General features: G+C 40.8%; 1 protein-coding gene across 1 annotated transcript in view; it reads left to right on the forward strand.

Annotated features, from left to right (window-relative positions):
- LOC138004360 (structural maintenance of chromosomes flexible hinge domain-containing protein 1-like) overlaps positions 1–16,633 on the forward strand; it is a 56,895-nt gene that overhangs the window by 39,118 nt on the left and 1,144 nt on the right. Inside the window, exons 40-54 of the mRNA XM_068850855.1 lie at positions 625–746; positions 1,357–1,418; positions 3,363–3,450; positions 4,091–4,222; positions 5,198–5,483; positions 5,882–6,001; positions 7,353–7,438; positions 7,676–7,798; positions 9,766–9,867; positions 11,136–11,224; positions 12,045–12,154; positions 13,091–13,161; positions 13,609–13,672; positions 15,083–15,190; positions 15,386–15,447. Coding sequence (XP_068706956.1) covers positions 625–746; positions 1,357–1,418; positions 3,363–3,450; positions 4,091–4,222; positions 5,198–5,483; positions 5,882–6,001; positions 7,353–7,438; positions 7,676–7,798; positions 9,766–9,867; positions 11,136–11,224; positions 12,045–12,154; positions 13,091–13,161; positions 13,609–13,672; positions 15,083–15,190; positions 15,386–15,447 — 1,625 coding nt within the window. The remainder of the gene's footprint in view (positions 1–624; positions 747–1,356; positions 1,419–3,362; positions 3,451–4,090; positions 4,223–5,197; positions 5,484–5,881; positions 6,002–7,352; positions 7,439–7,675; positions 7,799–9,765; positions 9,868–11,135; positions 11,225–12,044; positions 12,155–13,090; positions 13,162–13,608; positions 13,673–15,082; positions 15,191–15,385; positions 15,448–16,633) is intronic.

Below are 16,633 nucleotides of genomic sequence, written 5' to 3' on the forward strand. Positions count from 1 at the left end.
TCTAAAAATATTATTTCCCGTTATTATAATAATTTTGCGATTACCCCAAGTCATTCGGCATGGAAAATGTGTATCAACATTCCAGAAACAAAATTGGTATGAACGGTGTAGATGTTTCGAGAGAAAGTTGAAAAATTATCGTCAGATCTCGCGTCCTCCAAATAACGTCAAATGCGATGGAGGTTAACTATCAATAGAGTTATTTCAGTAGAGTTATGACTTAGAGTTACAGTTAACGACTGCCAAAATCCTGAATTCAGGATTTTGGAAACTTTACTCCAACTCTACGACATAACTCTATGAAAATAACTCTAAGAATAGCTGTACCCAATGTGATGATCATTTCACGTCGTTGTCAGGACGAGAACGGCAAAGAAATATATCAAAATGTGAAAGGCACGTGCGGAGCGTTCAAAACTATTGGTTTTTTTTTTCTAATTAAACCTATTGTTTTGTGCCGTTCTCGTAGCCGTCGTCATCTTCCATAGTCACTTCTGCACTCAACAGCCGTTTGTCCGGCTGCCGGGGTCTGAACCCTTCCGCTCGGTACTGCAATGTTTTAGTAACTGAGCCAATCAGCGATGTCACGATGCTGTTCTAACTCTCTATTGGTTATAACTACAGCTGTGTCAGCGCATGTCGTAGGAGAGGATGATGCTGTCATGAAACTGTCAAGTTCTAGAGATATAGTTTTAAAGATATGGCACTCAACGGACGGACCAGTATCAGACAAACCTCCTGCCAGGGTAAAGCATAAAGACTTAAAATGGCTGCATTAATGGATATTAAATTTCGTAAAAGAGATCATTTCAGTGCTCTTTAGATATTCAGTCTGATGGAGAATAAATTAAAGATCATGTCTTTGAAATTCGGATATAAAGTGATTTTAACTTGGAATGATTATCAAGTTAAGGAAACAACCAAGGAGTCCTAATTCAGTGTGAAAAAGATCCAGCTTTGAACGGAGCTCCAATTGACGACAATGAGAATTTCATAGCTCAGTTGGTTAGAGTGTCGCACCGGTATCGTGAGATTACGGGTTCAAACCCCGTTGAAGTTCTGAATTTTTCAGGCTTCTCTACGCAATTGCTAAATTTGCGTTCATAACTGCGAAGATCATAGCTTCACTTGATAAAATCGAGTTTATAAAAGTCTAATTGCCAGGGTAAAAATGACGAAAGGGAAAGACCTCTCGGAGCTGAGTAGAAAACCAACTTCAACCCACGTGACAATGACTCTGGGAATCAAACTCGAGCCTCGTTTGTGGAAAAAGGCGAGTGCTCTCACCACTGCAGTGCCAATCTTGCTTACGGCCCTCTAATTGCTATACTTACATGTATTATTACATTTCCAAAGGCCACAACGTTGTATCCATCAAAGCCGAAACCAACCGATAAGGACGGAGAATTTTACTTCAGGTATGTATCATTTGTCAAACGCCGGCTTGCCGTTTCACGTTTCTCGTAAAATGGAGTGAAGTTTGTGACCTTAGCTTCGCTTGACCCACGGCAACTCGGAATGGACTCCGACTGTTAATTTCGAGTATTCAGTTAACAAAGAAAACACTTTAAGTCTTTTAAACATTTTCTGTTGAAAAAGACGCTGTATAAAATGAAAATCCTTCCCTTTCAATTTTGGCAAGTTTCGATGAAGCTGTTTTGTGAGTCAATAGAGAGTCAACGTGAGTTTGTGAAGAAAATTGCGGTAAGGAGTCAGTTATGAACGATCTATAATCATGAAATCTGATTTTTCCTTGTTTGACTTACCGGAGAATGGTTTTGAGGTTCTTTTTTTTCCACAAACAACTTGTTATGTAGAAGAAGAACGAAAATAAAATTGTACGTGAACGGCAAACGCGAAAATGCCTACTTTCACGTAGAAGCGGCAACAGGTAAACGCGGAAAATGGCGGGAAAATCATGGTCACGTGGTCACTTTTGCCGTTCGCGTTTCAAGTGAGCGTGATGCTAAATCTATTAGAGGAGATTTAGAACACGCGCATCACGTTCACGTGAAACGCGAACGGCAAAAGTGACCACGTGACCATGATTTTCCCGCCATTTTTCGCGCTTACCTGTTGCCGCTTCTACGTGACCCGTAGAAGTGACCGTAAAAGTGACCCGTTTTTCGCTTTTCCCGGTTGCCGCTTACCGTTTCTACGTGAATGTGGACATTTTCGCGTTTGCCGTATACGTGAAATTTTCTTCTCGTTTTTCTTCTAAAACATAGCAAGTTGTTTGAGGAAAAAGGAATCCCAAAACAATTTTCCGGTAAGTAAAAAAAAAAGGAAAAATTAGGTGTCATCGCTCTAGATGGTTCGTAACTGACTCCTTATCCGCAATTTTCTTTAAGAACTCACGTTGACTCAGAAAACAGCTTCATCGAAACTCATTCATAGCATCTTTTTCTACAAACAACGTTTAAAAAGACTCCTAGTTTTTGTTTTTTGCTAACGAAATACTCGGGATTAACAGGGTTCATTCCGATTTGCCGTGGGTCACACGAAGCTAAAGTCACGCAAGCCTCACTTCACTTTACGCGAAACGTCAAAAGTCAAGTCGACGTTTCCCGTTTCACGTAAACCTGTTGCCAAGTCTTTCTATTATCGTGTGTAGGCTGCTGCTTGTCATGTGATAAAAGATACCACTAGCTAACTGGTAAAAATCTAACAAGTTTCTTTGAGTTTTGGAAAACACAACTTTTCTGTTCGATGTTGAACAACCAGTAAACGGTTCAGCGGGTAAAATGCCCTCTAATGGGTTAAAACATGACATTTCTAAGTCTTTTTTTTTCGTAAAGCTGCGAAAGAATTTCAGCATTTTCAGTGGTAGACTGGTCGGTCATTATTGTAGTTTGAGACTGAAAAGCATTTTTTTCCCCGGCGCGCTTCAGTGTTTTCGTCATAACCAAATAGTAAATGGGTAATTGACCAATCAGCGCGCGCTTTACTTTTGTTACGTTGTAATTGTTGTTCGACGTATCTCTGATATAGAGTAAACTTTCGCATGACTGTGTTCAAATGCGCTTGGCAACAACTCCAGGAATTAACCTAGCTCAAGTCAATTGACAGTTCGAGATGGAGAAAAGCGTGAGAAAACGAAGTACCCTAGAGAAATCCTCGTTGAGAAGAGTTTGGTACTAATAATCATGCTATTGTGTAGCAGCTCTTATAGCTTCATTTTGAAAACCGAAAACAAGACACGACTTAAACGTGAGAGTAAGAAAAGCTGCTGTAATACCAAATGATAACCAAGTTACAAGAGCTGCTACACTAGTCTCCACTACTGATAACGCTGTGCTGTTGTTGCCTTCTACTGATTGCACAATGTCGTTGAGCGTCGTTTATCTGTGTCCTGCCGGTAGGGATCTCAAGGTGCCAGACTTAGCAGGAGCCTATTGCATGGTGGTGCAGTTTGGGTCCGAAGGACAAGTGACACTCTCAAGTAAACCGGTAAGAGCTCCTCGTTTGCACAGCGGGAGACTTTTTGCGCTTTCTTCTTGGGACTGTTGTGGTTGCTTTTGGCGTTTTGGATTATCGGAATTACTGGAATAAGGCTTTACAAGAGAATCAGTTTTTAGTCGACGCAGTGGTTGTTATAAAGGTAACCTGAGAATTAACAGATGTATACGACTTAATTAAGTCGTTTGGTGGGCTGCGTACGATTTTCGCCCCAAACTAATGTTTTTAAAAAAGTCTGTTCAAGTGCTGGGTATAAAGGAACGGCACGGCAAAAAATCTGATGCTGCAAACTTAAATTACAAGGTCTTAATAAAATCCTCTCTTTAAAAGTAGTTTGCGCCATCCTGTCTCTTATCGGTCGAAAGCTCTTGTGGAAATAGCGAATTCAGTCCTTGGAAACGGCTAAAAAGCCTATGAAATGAGAATCGGGGGTCTTACCTTGTTAAGAAAAGCAAGAGCCGAAGGGTCTTGAAATCCTCCTTTTGAACTCGTTGTTGTTGAATTCTGAGTAAACCTTTATACTGATTATTCCAAAAGCAGAATAAGTATTAAAAGAATTGTTGAGAGGAATATTCCGAGATATCCCAAACCACAGTAGGGTGCCAAAGGAATGGTATGGTCTTTGTTGCAGATGACGTTCACAGCGAAAGCTGGGATGCCTGTGAAGCTTGAACCTGAATCGATTCCTGCCACTCCCACAGTATCCAATACACAGAGAAGTAACAGCAGACTTTTAGTCAAAACTCTCAAGCTCCAGCTCAAGGTAACTGTCTTTTTCTGGATGGTGAATGTTCAATACAGCTGAATTATGAGATTCATAGTACAATTCGCCGACGTGACAAAAAAGTCCCCCAAAGCCGACGAACCTCTTGTATTAGTGTTGTCACCTGGCGTCCTCAGTCACAACCGCGCCTGATAGAGATTAGTTGAGGGAAGAGCCAAACCCGGGGGCAAAAAAGGAATGGGAGATATGTCGAATGGGTGGAAACCACAAGGTGGCTACTTATGCAAATAAGACATCTATGTGAAGAAAAGATACATTCAAATGAAGCTATGATATTACAATTGCGTAGAGAAGCCTGAAAAATTAAGGACATCGATGGGGTTTGAACCCGTGAACCCGCAGTTCACATATGATTCATTTCATATAACATTTCATATATACCAGTTCATATATGATTCATGTCATATACCATTTCATCATTGATTCATTCCTCACGGGACAATTAGAACCCACAAATGACCAGCTCCCAACGTCAGTGGCTTCATTGCTCAGTTGGTTGGAGCGTCGCACCGGAATCGCAAGGTCACGGGTTCAAACCCCGTTGAAGTCCTGAATTTTTCAGGCTTCTCTACGCAATTGTAAAAATTGCGTTCATAACTGCGAAGACCATAGCTTCATTTGATTTCATATCCGCAGTTCATATATGATTCATTTCATATACCATTTCATCAAAAGATACATTCACAGGTATATCACAGCTTAAATGTTAAGGGAAAGGGGGGGGGGGGGCGTTTGTAAGATGACACCCATTGAGAATGGTGTTCTTATTACCGTTGAGGTACGAAGGACTCCTTTATGACATCTTCGCAAATAGGAACACGCAGAGGAGAAAGCAAGGGAGCTATCCTCTTTCCTGCCCTGGCATGCGCACAGCTTTCCTTCGCTTTGTGTTGTACAGGCTTGTGTTGTAGTTCACTGGTAAACAGTGGTTTAACTTGCATTAATTTTCGGCAGGATAAGTTTGACAATCTGACTGGTGAGACTTTGAGAGGGAAAGTGGTAATAAACGTGAGCTCCTCTTCGGAAGGAATTGACGAGATTCCCGCATTGGCTGGCAATGTGTACTCCATGGAGGTTCCTCTTGTAAAGGGTGTGGCCACAGTACAAAACCTACTCATGCAAGAAAACACTGCCGGAAAGGATGGACAGGAATATTTACTAAACTTCAGTGCTCAGATCCCTGCTAATGCATCGCTTCATCCTATTCCCCCATTCACGCTTGCTTTTCTATTCTACAATGGTGAGACGTCTCTCTCGTTTATTGATAACACGGCTTAAAAGGAGTTTACTCTAAGCGTATGTATAACCGTACTAATCCGTCTTCCATTCGGGGAAGCTGCCACTTCGATGTTCAGTAACTTAAACATTTCTTACGACGTTCTTCTAAGGGACAAAAAGGCAAAGGGTACACCATCGGCCTCCGCAAACGAAATCTACCGAAATGTTAAATGTTGACCATGTAATGATGCAAGTATATACAGGCATTTTGATTTTCGATTATAATCCTTTGCGTGCGCTTTGAGTGTTCTTTCAGATTATTGAGTTCCGGTAACACTTTTTTTCACTTTGCGCTTTCGTGTAATCGTTTGTTCCTTTTCTTTTTTCACTTTGTTTTCTTCTTCTTTTTTACTCGGCAAGACGTTCGGAAACAGCAACAGATGGCGCAGTTGACAAAAGAGAGGGATCATCTGTTTGAAACCATCCGCACTTACCGTCTGCTGTTTGAAACAACACACCAACTTATCAACGAGATGCAAGGTTCAGTGCACTTTCTTTCTTAAACTTAATGCTTCATTTTCAAAACTGCTGTTAGAACACGAACATTCAAAGAGCGTTTTCGATATCAAGGGTACCTGTTTCAAACGACAACGGGATCCACGCGGGTCAGTTTTTGTGAAAGTCACGCTTTTCGCGCCTTTGTTGCCACTAGAGAGCTTTACATTCTACGACGAGGACGAGAACGAGTACGAGTTTTGACTGCCCGTTTATAGCGAAAACACTAAGGAAATTTATAACCCGTACGCTTAATCTTACTCTTTGCTAGCAGTATAGGTTGCTCAGTTATTCTTATTGCTGGTAAGTGAGCCTTTTTCTCATCAAAAAATGCTAAAATTGCTACCGTGTTGTTGACTTGTTTTGATTCGACGACATTTTTGCAAAATCTCGTACTAAAATGACGACGGCATCACGTTTTTCCCGCCAAAGTGACGCTGGTTTGCGCGCGCTCACTGTTGGTCTGTGAGAAAATCTCGTACTCGTAGTCGTTCTCGTACTAGAATCTAAAGCTTTCTATTGTCTTTAAAGGGACAGTTTCACGGTTTTGCGCATGTCCAAGCTTTAGCGCTAGCAGTTGTAAATTTTACGGTTTCTTACTGAACCAGATGATGTTAATTAAACACAGAGAGTATTAAAGCAATCAGTCATACCATATAGAGTCGATATCTTTTGTGGAAACAATAACCAGTTTAAACAAGAAAACGTACTATAAAGAGGGTCGCTTAGCGCTCTGCTTTTCGAATTCATTCAAGTACGATTTATTGATTGATTATACAAGATGGTAATCAACAAACAGCAACACGGAGACGGAAGCCCTAGAAGATATTTCGAACGCGAGAAAAAGAACGACAGACAACATTTTATTACATATTACGGACACATTGCCATAAGGGGCTTTTTTATTACACAAATAGGCCATTCCCGAGTTCAAGCCTGCCTCATCTTCAAAGCGAGTCTAAGTGCAAAGTTTTTGTTATGAAAATTAGTTTTCATTCATATGTAGAGTAGAGCTAATTACCATTACAAAGACTTCGCACTTAGACTCGCTTTGAAAAGGAGGCAGACATGAACTCGGAAATGGCCTATTATCGCAGAGCTCTGTTGCGTCTACGGTTGATTGATAAAATCATTTGCATGTGCCTAAGCCACCACTCCTTTTATAGTGCATCTTCGTGTTTAAGAACCTGGATGGCCTGAAGCTACTGTAAATACCATTTTTCTAAGAAGCTAATTTGCCTAACTTGAAAAAATCTAGGTTCTTATATGCGGTTGCTTACTGTATTTCACTTTTCAATTTTAGAGATAGACGTTAGTGTTTTGTTTGCTGTTTTAGTTTCAGTACACGAAGCGTCCTTACAAGAACAAAAAATGAGAGGAGAGCTCAGGAAACAGAATGTAGCAGCGAGCAGTTTGGCTTCAGTAAGTCATCCAACTCGAATTAGAAAACGCTTACGCGAAAGAGCAGGGTGCGCTGTAAACGGTGAAGAACCCATAGTCAGCTGCTTTAAGAGCAAACTTAGTGCGCATGCCCAGAACAGACGAATCTCAGTCACAGTCATAATGATCTCATCTGAAGGTCTGTAACTTCAGCACCTATTCTCTAAGTCGTTTTGCTTTTGAGTTAATCGGATTTTTAAAGCTATGTTCGGTTTGTAGGTTTCTGCGGTAACATCATTGATAACTGAACTCTCAAGAAAAAAAGACCAGATTTCCATGACACCGCGGAGACAGTGTTTGTTACATCCGGGACCTCGCGGAGACACCGGCATACTTGGAAAGGTTAGTAGGGATCTGGGCTTACTGTAAAGATGCGGCTGACCTTGTCATCATCCACAGTGCTTCTCTCTTTCATCTAAACCGTATACCTGAATGGGTTGTTGTTGATAACAAACTTGCAACATCAAATCAGTGTCTAGAAAGGAGCTTTCCGTGCCTGGACTCCAACTCTTGATCAGAGGTTTGTCCAATACAGCTGTCCTCATTTGGGCTTACAGGGTTCGTGCTGCGCCTTTAAATCCTTGAAAAGCCCTGGAATTTAATTTTGAACTACAAGGGCACTTGAAAAGCCCTTTGAAAAAAGGATTTGGTGGGAAAGTGCTTGAAAACTCCTTAAATTTTTGCTTGGGTGAAAATTGTTGAGTTTGTTTGCATCATGGCGAAGTTAGAGACATTTCAAAAATTAGCCCAAATTTGAGTACTGGGGAAAGATTAAATGCAAACCGTATGATGCCTGTTTGTGCACTTAACTCACAGGAAGTGGGAAGAATATCAAGGAAGAAATCTTCACACAAACACTCCTTGAAAACTCAATTTCTGGTTCATGAAAACTCCTTGAAAACCCCCGAATTTAATATACAAAATCCAGTATGAACCGTGGCTTATATATTGGTGATATATCTATCCACGTTCTATTCACCGCAGTTTTCAACAGTGAAAGTTCGCGGGGTAGTGAGATTCCTATCTCGTGTTATTGCCAACGTCACAAAATGCCCCTCGAAGTCCAGCCGGAAATACATGTTCTTAAGCCTGAAGCGACACTAGGATCAATGGAAAGTTCAGTGCATCTTATATGTATCAAATTTAAGTATGTACCTTGATCTTGGCCGCCTATTTCAGTACTGAATGTATTTATTGCTTTTATTATTCAACTTCACATGGATGAAATTTAGATAGATGGATTATTTATTGACAAATACTTTGGCAGCCAATTGGCTGAATTGCGTATTTACAGTTTTAACTATAGTAAATACATGTATATACTAATCATTGACAAAATATTTACACATGATAAATAGGGATGTTAAAACTATGCCACGTTATGTTCCAGACACGAGCTCATTAAAAAAGTATTTCTAAAACGGTCTGTTTTACATTTCTTTATATCAAAGCGCTTTTTACGTCTCAGCGAATAAGTTTGTTTGTTTGTTGCGGGCAAACTGATTTTTTTCGTCATTTAAGATGGAATTAAATGTCTTTTTATATAGAATTAATGAGAACAAGGAAATGCCACTGACCTAATTTTGTTCCTTGAGGGACTCCTGGTGGTACTGATCCCCTTTCGGAGAAACAAACCTCAGCGAGTTTGACGCGCTGGGAACGATGCGATAGGAAATCTATAATCCAGTTGACTACTGGAATGGGAATATCTAATTCACTTAGTTTGGTTACTGAGACCCTGTGGTCAATCAAGTCGGAAGCTTTCTTGTTGTCAAACATTAGAACTCTAGAAGTTGCTTCATTTCCATGTGTCCCCTTTGCCCAGTTGTGGATCATATGGATCAGCGCTTGGGTAGTTGAAGATTTAGGCACTGTGCCATACTGGTTTGGATCTAGCACCTTCAGAACCGCGGGCCTTACAAAACCACACACAACACAGTCCTCTGCAACTTTCGACAGACACGCTGTTAAGGAGATTGGTCTGTGGTCTTTCTTCACTCATTAGAGTACAAATAACATCCCAGATAGACTAGAAATGTCATAGAAGGAGTACAAATGTCTTATGGTAATCCATCTTGAGTTTTTTCGATATTAACGTCTGAAATTTATCAGGATATAAAGCTCATTTACGTGACGTTTTATTGGTGTTTTGATAGGCTGTCAGGCGCATGAATTATTAATGAGTTAAAATATATATATATATATATATGTAGCGCATCTCTTCACGCACGCCTTCACGTTCCCGACATATTGCTCGCCAAAGCGTTCAATAAGATTTATTTCATGATTTCCTTTACTCGTCCCGGTAGGTCGCCCATTTAGCTCAAGTGGTGGATGATGACGTAGCACGAGTGTTATCGTGGCACATGGCTTCTGATATGGACTGTGTTGTTACTCTCACCACTGAAAAGGTTAGTCGCATTGGCCAGTTAGAAGCGTTAGTCTTAAAGAAGTCAGTGATCGCAGCAATGGAAAACCAAAAGGATTGCCGCTGGCAAATAGGCCATTTCCGAGTTCATGTCCGCCTCCTCTTCAAAACGAGTCTAAGTGCGAAGTTTTTCTGATGAAAATTAGTTTTCATTCATATATATGTAAAGTAGAACTAATTACCATCACAAAAACTTCGCACTTTAACTCGCTTTGAAGAGGAGGCAGACATACTCACATATCTTCTGTTGACGCAAGTTCGTAAGACAGAAGTGTTTCGTTGCCTTCTCTCCGCGTCAGCGTCGAAGAGAAAGATTGATGTGCTATCATTATCAGTCTGTCGGGCATTGTGACGTATTTTGCGGGCTAAAATGTATTTCAACCCGCTGAAATAAAACTAGGAAAAGTATGAAATTTTGAATTAATTTCAACATTTACAAAAGAGCCTTAACTTTCCTTTCATCTCTTACAATTTATCAGAACTCAAATGGCAAGATTTTGTAATTTCTAGCCGGCTTTGATGGATGGTGTGTTTTCATTGACGGAAAATATAAGCTGTTCAACTTGTAAACACTCGCGTGATTGTTCAGACTGTTTTGTTGTTTGTTTTTTTAAGTTTTTTTTTTTCAATGTCCTCCAAAGTGATAAGTAATGGTAGTAGGACTGAGTGGAATCCACTTCGGTCTGTGATCATACTAGTGATAACAAAATCGCGGGAGTCCGATTTGTTTATCACGAGTATGCGCGATTACAGACCGAATTGGACGACACGAAGTCCTCTTACCAATTAATCACAGAAATTACAATTTCCGAGAAAAGTAGAGCCAAGTTATGAATGAAAGGGAAAATTTGCATTAAAAGACTGACAAAGGAGGCGTAAATGTTTTTAATGTCGCTCTGAAAGAAAGCAAGCCCCAATTTAGGAGTCTGTACACAGTGTTTATGGTGATTGAAACCAAGGTTGTGATTGGTTGATTTAAACTACAACTTTTAATGTGATTGGCTTATTAAACTGTCCGATAACAACTTGGCAAGTGAATGAGTGGAAAATAGGAATTTCTTTAAACCAATCACAATCGAGGGAATTGTAATTTTTATGATTATAATGGTGATACAGTGTACGTTCTTGGGCATAAATGTCTTTTGGGCCCTTCTCCGAGGTTATTAGTCTGGGTCGGGCCCAAAACATATTTATGCCCGCGAACATAAACGCTATTGTTCTGACACTGCCACTGGCTGTTTTGTTCTTCAGGCTAAGCAAGTGTACCGTGATTCAAATGGTCAACAACAAGTTCTTCCCTTGGATTCCATCTTTAGACGGAGTTTACCCGAATGGAACAGGTGTGAACCGTCTGGGTACTCTTAATTTTCAAGGACGGCTTTCAAGTGCACTACGGTGCTTTTAAATTCAGTAAAGGAAGATTCTAGGACTGCTCAGAGAATCCTTGATGGTGAAACAACTTGCTTTCATCTTGGCGGTGATGATTTAGTCTGTTTACTCTGTTTTAAGTAATTCCACAAATCAAGCAGCTGATCGACTTGACCCTGTACATTCCGAGTACCGGAAATTCATTTGATGTTGACTGTTGCTTAGCCGGTGAGCTTATTTAACCAGATTTCATATGCTTATCGTCAGTGATCTAAACATGGTTTTGGTAACTTCCGGGATGGATCCAGCGTGAGTCGTGTTCTAAACAGCTGTTACGTTTCTTCCTTCAGTAGAGCCTTCTCCAAAATGGCGGCCGAAAATTCGAATAAGCTTTAAATCAAAAACATATACAAGCACTAGAAAGACAGCCTTTACTTTAGCAACCCTGTGAAGTTTCAGCGTATCTGGTGTAATATCAGCTGAGAAAATGTAAGTTGAAAAAGGAAAAATTTACAGACGTTTGTATCATACAAACGTCTGTAAATTTGTCAAATTCTAACTTACGTTTTCTCTGCTGATATGACACCTCATACGCTGAAACTTTGCAGGGTTACTAAAGTAAAGGTACTCCTTCTATTTCTGGTATCGATTTTTCATGCAGTTCAATTTTAACTCCGTCAAATCCTTTGCCGCAATTTTGGAGAAGTGGCAACCCTGAAAGAGCGCTTAAGGAGAGCAATGTCACAGCTCAATGTCTTTGACGCGGGTATTGGTTTAATTTTTGTCTTTTAGACCCCTGCCTCATGTACGCGGTGGTCAAAGTAGATCCAACCCTTCTGGCAACCCTGTGTATGCAAGAGATATGCTGCTCTTTCCAACAGAGGCTGATAACTGCAAGCTAGGTAATGATAAGTCATTTTTTACTTCGTGATTGAAACGTGTGTGCGTCAATTCAAAACTGAAACGGCTCGAAGAAATGTTTCGGTGTATGCGGCAAGGCTGAATGATTAGGGTGCCGTGTTAATAGGCTCTTAATATTTTCCCCACCCTTTACCCCCCCCCCCCCCCCACCCTTTCCACCCCTCACCCACTGGATTCTTGATTTTTCTTTGGTTGTTCCGACGTCAGCTACTTGTGCGCTGGCTTTTAACAAAGGTCCAACCACTTTGGTTTCTTCAAGTCACTGACTGCTGTTGTGATGCATTTATTTTCGGTGGTGACCAAACCTAAATAAACAATCCAGCTGAACAGGAGTTCTTTCAGGTCCTTGTAACTGAATTCAGTTTGTCGGTGTTTTTGTTCCTTCGTAGCCAGCGTAGTTTGCAACAAACCGCCAGCTTCGCAGCTATGCCTTCGAACAAAAAAAATCAATGTGCTCGTGATAAGATCGCTCAAGAAATAGTGCGTAGCACTTGTCATCGTCTTGCTATTTCCTTCATGCTATCGTCAGTAACTTGCGCACTCTTCAACAGAAACAAAGCACATTTGTTCTTTTCATTTGGCGAATAGAGACCCGTCTGATTCGTGTGACACCGTGCGACATAAAAGGATTAAGACCATTTCCTCATCATTGCTCGTTTATTGAGAAAAGTATGACCACTTTTCCCTCGTTTGAAGCCAATAAAACAACGCGATGTATTTTGAACGATATTGGAGACTAAATAAAGTGGAAAAGTGTGTTGAGGTGATAGGCATGTTAAGAATGTTTATGCCTTCGAGGCTGTTGTCAGAAAGGTGCGATTACTCGTGCGTCGTGCAAGTGATATTGCACTAAAGGTCGCATTTAAATCAAAGTAAAGTGTCTTCATTGGTTGAAACCTGTTTCTTTTTGTCCGTAGTGTTTGGCATGTTGCTCGGGGATACATTGATACTTGATGACCTTGACTGTGCTAATAAATACAGGCAAGAAGTAAGTGGTATCCTTGAGCACAACTTGTATGTTTACTTTTTATCTTCCCTTCATCATTGATTAGAATAAAGAAAGCTGTTTTGTTGCAGAATATCTATCACCTAAGCGAGTACTGGATTGAAATGTGGGTATTGACTAGAACTGCATCAGTCGCATAGTCAAATTTCAAATAACCACATATCAAGGCTGCTGCCTAAGAAAATTTTAAAGGGGCCCTCAGAGCTAAACGCTGAGAACTTAGGAGCCCAACATGTGAAGTGAAAGGTGTTGCTGTGAAAAATTAAGGCGCCCAGAGCTATTCTTTGGGAGCCCCAGGCTACCGGGCTCCTGTTAGGCAACAGCCTTGCATATGACTCGTAACTGCCTCGAGCAATCACATCAATATCTATCATAGCGATTTTTTTTTCATGTTAAACTCGAGTTTGAATTTATTATTATTTTCTACAGGTTGTGAAATACACGCACTGTCCCACGATTTTAACAAGATGCGGAGATCGCATCAGAAGTAATGGTATGGCGCCTGCAGTGTTGTTCTTAATTATTTGGTTTTATCAACGGAGTTGATAATGTAAATTGGCCACCGTACAGAGATTCTAAAAGCTGACGTTTCGAGCGTTAGCCCTTCGTCAGAGCGAATCCTGACGAAGGGCTAACGCTCGAAACGTCAGCTTTTAGAATCTCTGTACGGTGGCCAATTTACATTATCAACTCCGTTGATAAAACCAAATTTTTGTATACTACTTCCCCACCGACGCAGCACCACAGTTTAGAAACTACCCCTTCATTCATTTGTTCTTAATTAACTCGTGAAGAACTGTTTGCGCCTGTCAGTTAGTTCAAATGCTCTGGACAATGGTGTAAATTAACGAAAAGAAATAGGATATTTCTGTTAAGATTCAACCGCCATATGATACACAAGTCAAATCAGAAAAGCAGTATCATTGTGTTCGAAACAATTTCTAATGCTGGGTATGCTGTGGTCCTGTGCATAGTGTTAGCTTCAGTAAGTCGTTCGTCTGCTTTTCAGCGCCATCTTTAATTATGTCATACGTGCATATATCAGTTTTGATACGTCATTTGCGCAAACGACGGTCGCTCACCCCGTGATTGTTTGTATGGAGTCAATTTGCAGCAACACTCTGATTTTTGGAAAGAAACGTTTTTAAGATATAAGTATTTGTACGAGTTTTTTCCCCAGAGTCTCGAGATGATGCCTTCTGTTTCGGACTAGATTTCAAAAATTTTGTTTTTTGTGACGTCATCACCACTTTGCTCTAAACTTTCCACTTTTAGCCACATTCCACAAGCCTCATACTTTCGATGGACGTTCTTACACAAATGTATCGTGCTGGCATCTCGGCTCGTCTTCTGAGTTCTCCCAACGAACGCACTTTCTAATCAATTATTACCCCTAGTTATAGAAGTGTATCGTGTTTACACGAATTTTACACCCTGAATTTCATCCCCGCGCTGAGGACTGGGATGAACACAACAGTTACGAGCAAATGAGCAGATACCGAGACGAAACTCAACGCGGGGCGAGTTTCTTCCCGGGATGAAATCCCTCATCTAACTGCGCCTAAGTCTTGGCGGCACGTGCATTCGTACACCCGCAGTCTTCTCTCGGCTTGAATGGATTTGCATTTAAGGCGTTAAAATATTAATGTTTGAGCATCTCCAACGAAATTAACCTCTTTACCTTGTTTGACAAATTCAAACACGAACTTGAAATTTTTCATATATTTTGCATTTTTCCGAATGCGAATGTGAGACGCCGCGATGATTCTTGTAATGTACATCTTAAAGGCTCTTCACAAAACAAAACTTAATCCGCGTTCGAGTTGGGTTTGCTCTTTTCCTTTAATGCGTTGGCTTGCTTCAATTTAGCGGTGATTTGTTGTGGTTTCGCATTCTTTTCAAGGTAAATTCGGTGGACTTCAAAATAAAGCTCCTCAGTTGGAAAGGATGCGTGGAGCAGTGTTCGCTGCTCCGCTGCCGGAGGCATTTCATTCGCTCACAACGCAGATCGGTCAGTATTGCAACCACTCTCTTGTGTGTATTGATTGTAGTGTTCTTCGTCTCCATCGCATCCACTCGTTTTTCCAACCGTCAGTGTAGTGTAATCACTTTGTGAAAGCACCTAGGATAGGATAGGTTCGATACCTCTCTTCTCTCGTCATTGAAATGTTCACTAATATTTCTTACCATTTAATTGTCTTTACAGAGCAATTGCAAGCATACAAAGTGTCCTTCACTAAACACACACAAGCTAAGGAAGAACTTGCCGTAAGTAGGACAGTACAGTACAGTAGGACAGAATGGACAAAAACAAAACTGCATAAAGCACCATGAGTTTCTTCCCCGCGAAAAACACTTGTTGCTTTTTTTTCCGGAACTTTTCCTGTTTCTCGCGCATGTCACCGCCTTACAGTTTTCCAGTTGTTGCCGGTACTACAATCTTGGAGAAAACTCTTGGGAAAACTCCAGCTTAAACATCATATGACATGCACTCACAAAGTTTATTGGGTCCTTCCCTTCCCTCTCTCCTCCTTACAAAATGTTGATAATGTGATGCAAAACACTGTGAAAGCCTTCGGACGTCTCTTGACCAACATTGGAATAGGGGGAGCGGGGAAAGTAGGAAGAATTTAATCTTTTATGTTTTTTGTTATGTTTTGTTATTTATTTGTTTGAGCAGGTTGAAGTTTTGGCAGCTATTCAGCTGATGTGGACCTTCTATACCCACCCACCCATATACTCACAAAGGACAGCCACAACACCGGGAACTTCATCCCCTACTCTTCTCGAATAGTGTGTGGGTTCTTTAACGTCCCACAGGGAACTAATGAACATGGAAGTTATTTGTGAGATGGGACCTCCGGCTTATCGTCCCTATCCGAGAAGACTTGAAAGTCTAACCATTTGCGGATGTAATTACAAAGGCAGAACTTTCTCCTCAGTTATTTAAAGACCATGAGTGTTGGTCCGGCCGGAGTCGAACTCACGACCTCCCGCATGGCAGCCCGGTGCTCAACCAACTGAGCCACACAGACAAATTAGGGAATGGTCATTATATGGTAGTGTCACATTTTCCCAATGAGTTTTGTCCAAGATTGTAGTTCCATTTTCCCTGCTCTTCGAACCTGGGTTTGTGCGCCTTTGAAATGGTTGATCGTTGCCTGCGCTGTTTCGATTCATAGCAAGAGGCCATTTCCCAGTTCATGTCTGCCTCCTCTTCAAAGCGAGTCTAAGTGCGAAGTTGTTGTTATGGAAATTAGTTTTCATATTTTTTAAAATAAGAAAACTAATTTCCATAACAAAAACTTCGCACTTAGACTCGCTTTGAAGAGGCGACAGACATGAAGTCGGAAATTTTCTTATAGGACTTTCTACGGCGCAAAGTTATAATTTGAAGTGTTTCCGTTGTCGCTGCTATCTTCGCTTCTTTAACTCTTTATGTTGTTGAAGGAGA

The sequence above is a fragment of the Montipora foliosa genome, chromosome 5 (assembly GCF_036669935.1).
Source record: "Montipora foliosa isolate CH-2021 chromosome 5, ASM3666993v2, whole genome shotgun sequence".
Taxonomy (NCBI): domain Eukaryota; kingdom Metazoa; phylum Cnidaria; class Anthozoa; order Scleractinia; family Acroporidae; genus Montipora; species Montipora foliosa.